The 6404-nt window shown below is 66.9% G+C and overlaps 1 protein-coding gene across 1 annotated transcript in view; it reads right to left on the bottom strand.

Moving 5' to 3' along the window:
• Positions 1-795: 795 nt before the first annotated feature.
• TTC31 (tetratricopeptide repeat domain 31) overlaps positions 796-6404 on the bottom strand; it is a 14981-nt gene continuing 9372 nt past the window's right edge. Inside the window, exons 9-16 of the mRNA XM_026646779.1 lie at positions 6184-6325; positions 5822-5926; positions 5190-5277; positions 4575-4767; positions 4152-4226; positions 3531-3633; positions 2835-2944; positions 796-2403 (exon numbers count right to left, since the gene is read on the bottom strand). Of these exons, the coding sequence (XP_026502564.1) occupies positions 2271-2403; positions 2835-2944; positions 3531-3633; positions 4152-4226; positions 4575-4767; positions 5190-5277; positions 5822-5926; positions 6184-6325 (949 nt within the window). The 3' untranslated portion in view covers positions 796-2270. The remainder of the gene's footprint in view (positions 2404-2834; positions 2945-3530; positions 3634-4151; positions 4227-4574; positions 4768-5189; positions 5278-5821; positions 5927-6183; positions 6326-6404) is intronic.

Here is a 6404-nt window from a genome sequence, read left to right as displayed (position 1 = left end):
CCCAGCTGATCCAGGCCAGCGGTGCAGATCCATCTAGCACCAACCCCTCACCCAGCACAGCTCCAACAATGCTGCAGCTGCTCCATCTCCTATGCAGAGCAGGGAGACAGGAGCGCTGCTTGGGGGCCCTACACAACGCCAAAGGCCATGCCCACCAGTGCGCAGGTACACGCCATGGGAGAAGGCTCCCAGGTCAAGGGGCCCCAGCTGTGGAGCTCGCAATGGCATGGGGCAGCGAGGGAGCCATGGGACTGAGCCACCAGGACTCTTGGGTTCCTTGCCCCACTCATCCTCCAGCCACGGACAGGGTTGCAAACACACATGCCCACATGGGCAGCGCCTGCAGACACAGCACCAGAAGGGTTAAACGGCCCTACCCCCACACTGGAGCTCTGGGGTCAGGACTGGCGAAGTGGAGCGTGCCCAGACTCCACTGCATTTGGGAGACTGGGTTCAGGGAGGCTCCTGGGAGCTCGGGGGCGACACCCCAGAGGCCGTTCCAGCCTATCCCATGTTATTACTTTTGTCCCTTTTCACTTTGCTGTGGCCGGGGGGCATCCCAGTCCCCTGTGCTGGCTGCACCCTGCCAGGAGTCGCAGACAGCCAGAGCCAGGCCGGGCTCCCCCAGGACCAGGTGTGGCTCTGCCGTGCGTGCCATGGAGAACAGCGCCACCTGCTGGCACAGCCCACACAGTACCCGGGCTCCTCCACACACTCGGCTGCAGGAGGGGGCTGGGGGCCATGGTGCGGGAAGCCCGCAGGGCCAGAGTGGGAAGGCGGAAGGGAGAGGGTGGGTTCTTCCATGAGTTTTATTAAGAACAATCTGTAAATCCCCAGGCAGGTACAAATCCCTGAACAAATTCCCACTGGGAGCCGCAGCCACTGCAAACCCAGGGCTGGCCGGGGGGAGAGCCTGCGGAGCTCCACCAGGACAGCAGCTCCCCTCCCCACAGCCCGGAAGCAAGGCCCACCCACCGGGCACTCTCAGGGCCATCAGAGGTCAATTCGCATCATCTCCCGCAGGTAGATCCTGGCCCCTCAGCCCCCGACAGCCCGGCACCTGCCCCCAGCAGCCAGCCGGTCTCTGATCAGCAGGGCAAGGCAGCTCTCTGGTACCCAGTTGGCTTTGCACTCAGGGCTGTGGGAGACAGGTGAGGCAGAGGGCAGCCAGACTGGGCCGGAGCCGAAGAACGGAGCCAGCACCGGGGCAGAGAGCCCCAAGGGCGTCGCTGCACATGAGCGAATGGGGATCCGGGACCAGCCTGGCGTGGCAGGGGAGCAAGGGGCTGGCCCAGGCCGGTGGGGCTCTGCATGGGGTGACCCAGGTTAGCCCCAAGGGCAGAGGGATGGTCCAGGAACAAAGGGACAATGTTAAAAGCCCGAGTAAGTGGAACCGGGGGTGGCTCTAATGGACAGGGGCCGCAGCCCGACCCTGCCCCTGGGCCACGCTCCCCACCCAGCCAGCCCCCGCAAAGAGCTACAGGAGAGCGGCCAGACTGGGTCAGGCCAATGGTCCATCTAGCCCAGTATCCTGTCTGCCGACAGGGGCCAGTGCCTGGTGCCCCAGAGGGCGCAAATCATCGCAGCGCAGACAGGCCCTAGCAGGGCAGAGTCAGTGTAACAGACCCGGGGCTCAGCCAATCAGAAGGCAGGAAGCAGAGAGCGTGGCTGAGGGAGGAACCTGCCCCGGGACAATTTTTGGTATGAAATAGCCATGGCAGAGCAGCCTGGGGGGTGGAGACTACAACTCCCAGCATGCCACACTGCCCTTCATCCCAACTGCATGGCTCCAGGGCATGCTGGGAGTCGTAGTACCCCTAGGCCTCACTCCATAATAAGGCAAAGGGGGCTGCAGCCAGCTCCAGTGTCCCCATAGGTGTGGGGCACAGTGCCCCCCCACTGGGCAATTCCAGCCCTCCCTGCCATTCCCTCCAGGCCAACCAACCCCGAGGCAGCCCCTGGGAGGGTGCCCCACCCAGCTCACATGGCTCCTTCCTAGGGAAGGGGAACCCGCAGCACAGCCAGCCAGGGCCCGATACACACAGCAGCGAGTCCAGCCCTACCCCGGGGGGGTGACGCCCACTGGCTGGCGCTGGGTCACGGGGAGGCAACAGCCAGCAGCTGGAGGGGCCTCGGGAAGGCCCAGCACCGTGGCCATCCAGTCACTCGTGTGCTCACGAGGCAGCGTGGCCAGGCAGGAGCCAGCTGTCAGCCTGGGGACATCCGGCCTCCAGGCCCCTGCAACGATGGGGCCAGGGCAGGGCAGGGCCCTAGTGCTGAGCCAGCTTCTTGTCCAGCCCCTTGCTCTGGGGCAGGTGGCGGAAACGGCAGTCGGCCCCGTAGCTGCAGCCAGCGTTCCGCCAGAAATGGCACTCCAGGGTGGGGGGCACTCGCACCGGCTCCCTGCGGGCACACACAGAGGGTCCAGAGCCTGCCCACGCCTCATCAGCCCATCCCCCAAACAGCCCAGAGCTCCAGCCCCCCCACCGGCAGACCCTGGGCTGGGGTGCTACTGGGGATGGCATCATGCCAAGGCAGTACCTGGCCACGGCTCCAAAGGAGCATCCCGAGAACCTCACTGGGGAAATAATCCAAGCTGGCACTGGAGGGGTGGGGTGGTTCCTCCAAGCCAGAGCTGAGCAGAACCAGGGCACCTGGAGGGGCGCTGGGCAGCCCCCTCCACGGGGCACCAGCAGGGGCCCAACTCCTCAGCCCTTGGGACAGCCTCGCTTCGGCTCCTCAGCTCCACATCTCAGCAAACAGCCAGGGGGGCCCCTGCCCACTCCTGCCCCGCTGCAGGCCCCAGCACTCCCACTCCCAAGGGCAGCACCTACCTCCCCATGGGCTGCGGGGCGTTGCCAGGGCCAGCCCGACCAGGGGCCGGGGTTGCATGGTCAGGGTGCTTCAGCTGCAGCACAAACTTGGTTCCTTCCACTTCAGCTCCCTGGGGAGTAAGGGGCCGGTCAGCACAGGCCACCATGTGGGGCGGGGCGCTCGCAGCGCTGCCAAGGAGCAGTGCAGGGAGGGCACCATGGCACAGCAGGAGACATGCCAACGAGGCAGGGTTCTGGGAGAACAAGGCAGCCCCGGCGCAGAGGGGCCTGGGGGAGAGGCCGCAGGGAGAGCAGACGAGCCCAGGCTGGTGTCACCAAGCCGGTGTCGCTGGCACAGGCCCTGTGTGGACAGCCGCGGGGCACTGAGGGAGGGTTCAGCTCACCCAGAGCTGACTGGGGCAAGTCTCCACGCAGAGTGCGTGCCCGGGGCAGGAGTGGGCAGCGAGCGGGGGAACGACAGAACCCACGCGGGGCTCTGTCTCCACGGGTGAGAGCCCCAGATGAGCCTTCGGGTCTGGCCCCCCAGCCAGAGAGAGGCAGGATGAGTGGGCCCCTGGGCACAGCAGGCCTGGCCCTAGGAGACTGGTCCTGCCTGCTGCCCACCAGGCTGCATTGATGGCTGGCATCAGGGGCCTGCCGGCCCAGAGCAGCCTCTGCCAAGCCACATGGGCCAGTGCCCCCAGACCCTCTCCTGACCTGCAGGGCTGCGTAGGCCGCCTCCGCCGCCTCCTTCTTGGTGTAGTTGATGAAGGCGCAGTACTTCTCCGGGAGCATCCGCACCGAGTGGATGGGCCCAAACCTGCTGGGCAGAGAGTGGGCTCAGCCCTAGGCTCGGGGCAGCCGACACGAGGGCTCTTGTGCCAGCAGCAGGGAGACAGAGCCAGCGAGGGGGCCCTGGGTCGCCCAGGCTACTCCAGGGAGGGCAGGCTGATGCGCCCCAAGGCAGGCACGGCTCCCGGCCCCACGCTGCAGGGAGGTGCAGCCAGAGCCGGACGGGAGCGGCTATGGCCCAGAAGGCAGCGCTCCTTGGATTAGGCGGCCCCCAGGCTGGCCCTGTGGCAACTCCAGGCATGTGGCGCTTGCTAGCCAAGGCAACCTGGGGGGGCACCAATGGAACTGGGGCGAAGGGCCTGGAGGGGCACCAGCGTAGGGGCGGCCAGGGGTCAAGAGAGCCCCGGCAGGGGAGGGACAGGCTGGCAGGAGACACAAAGCAACAGGGCAGGGCAGGGTTTATGCCGCAGGGTCCACCCCAGCCGCACCGTGCCCCGCCCCCGAAAGGAAGGGGGGGGGGGGGGGGGTGGGAGGAGAATCACTCACCCCTCAAAACAGCTGCGCAGCAACTTCTGGGTGATCCTGGGGGTGACGTTCCCAACCCACACAGCGTACCACTCCCTGCCAAAGGCACACAGCACGGGGTCACCCAGCGAGACAACCAGAGTATCCCGCCCCCCCGCTGCACCCCCAGGCCCAGCGCCTGCCCCTCCCCTCCTCCAGGCCCAACACCTGCTCCCCCACTACACCCTCAGGCTCACATCCCTGCCCCCTCCCTGCCCCAGAGCCCACCCCTCCCCACACCCCCAGGCCCACCTGGCTCTTTGCCCAGGGCCCAACGCCTGCCCCACCCCCAGGCCTAGCAGGCTTTCTGCCCAGGTCCCAGATTCCTCCTCAAGCATAGCCAGAGATGCACCCGGGACACTAGCCTGTTTCCCCCCCCAGCCCATCTCCCAGGCGCCCCGTTACCTGGCCTGATGCGCAGTGGCTACGGGGTGTCTGGTGCTAGCTGGGGTCTTCCTGCCACTGGCCCGGAGCCCCTGCTGGGCTGGGCCTTTCCCTCGGCTCCGTGAGTTAGTGATGGTCACAAACCCGCTCTCCCCATCCTCGTCCCCCTCGGCGCAGCCACTGCTGCCCGGGGACCAGCTCCTGGCCCGCTCACCTGGGGGGACAGGCAGGCTGAGCACACCCCCGCTCCACCGGCACAGCGCTGTTCGGTCAGAGGCAGGGACAAGCGGGAGGCTGCTCACGAGCTGCACAGAAGACTCGGCCCCCACAGCAGGGACAAACTGAGGGCTGGGGGACTGGCAGATCAACCCCGAGCTGCTCCTCAAGCCCAATCAGCAGCCCCCTGCTATCCCAGACCTGGGCTCCCCATCCCCCCACAGCTCTGCCAGTGCCCCTCACTCCCAACCCACAGCCCCTGCTCCCCCACCCAAGCTCTGTCAGTGCCCCTCAGTCCCAGCCTGCAGCCTTCCCGCTCCCAACAGTTACTGGTTCCCCGAGGAAGACTGGGCCCAAGCCAGGTCTCTGCAGGGAAGCAGAGCTCCACACCCAATGATCCCCATGCCCCTGTGCCCTTACCAGACCCCGCCAGCTGAGACTCCGTGGCTCCCAGCGACGGCTCCATGGGCAGGCTCCTCTCACCGCTAAAGCTGCTGAAGCCGTTCTCCTGATGGAAAGGGAGCAGGTCAGCGGCCCAGCCCCACTCACCTTTCCCCAGCTAGTGAACTAGGGCTCTGATTCTGCTGACCATCACCCTGGTATCTGGGCACCTGCACATCAAATCAACCCGGGGTGGTGCAAGCGTCCTCGCAGGGAGAGGCCCCTGGCAGAGTTTCCCAGCATTGCCAGACCCCCTCGGGGATCTCCCCCTGCAGCAGGGCTCCTGGCTGGCCTGTGTTCTCGCCAGGGGTCAGAGCACGGAGCCCCTTGCCTCGGGGGCAGATTGGACACCAGGGGCTCGGAGGGGCTGCAGCGTCGTCTGTCCCAGCCAGAGCCCCCAGCCTGCAAGGGGTGATCCTCCCAGAGATGACGCCGGGCCCCCAGTGATGTCCCAGTATGGCTGGCAGGCAGAGATTATTCCTGCCTCACACGCTCTGTCCCGCGCAGGGTCCAAGCCAGCCAGCCCACCCCACACTCGCTCAGGCCATGCTGTGCCCACGGCTGGAGGGCCCGTCTCCCCCGCACCCCGTGTCAACAGCAGGGACACTCACCAGGATGAGCTGCACCTGGCACATTTCCAGCTGGGCGGCTGCGTCGGCATGGGACCTGTCCAGCCGCAGCAGCTCCAGGAAGGTGCTTTCGGCCTCGGCATAGCGCTGGGGAGAGCCAGGTAGAGTCACTCACTGCCACCCCCCACCGGGCCCAGCGCCTCCCCACTGCCCCCTGCCCCACAGGGCCAGGCACCTGCCCCCTTCCCCTGAGCCTAGCACCTCCCCCATCCCGCCTGCGCCCCAGGGACCAGGCACCTCCCCCACCTAGACCTGCCGCCCACTCCCATGGGCCCCCCATCTCCCCGAGCAGCAGGGCCAGGCTGGGATTCAAGCCCTGGCTCCCACCCCCCACGCCCAGGTACCTGCAGCCCCATGAGGGCCTTGCCCTTGCGGAAAAAGCCTTTGGGCCAGCTGGGCAGGAGGCTCAAGGCCACGTGGGCGTCACTCAGGGCCTTGTCGTACTGCTGCATCCTCTCATAGCAGTACGAGCGGTTCCCGAAGAGTCTGCAGGGAGAGCGCGGTCAGCGAGCCTGCGCCAAGGCCGGCTGCCTGCCCCTGCCCCAGCCCCAAGCGCCCGGCAGCG

The sequence above is a fragment of the Terrapene carolina genome, unplaced genomic scaffold (genome assembly GCF_002925995.2).
Source record: "Terrapene carolina triunguis isolate 2854851 unplaced genomic scaffold, T_m_triunguis-2.0 Scaffold43081, whole genome shotgun sequence".
Taxonomy (NCBI): Eukaryota; Metazoa; Chordata; order Testudines; family Emydidae; genus Terrapene; species Terrapene triunguis.
This window is presented reverse-complemented; position numbering and strand designations above follow the sequence as displayed.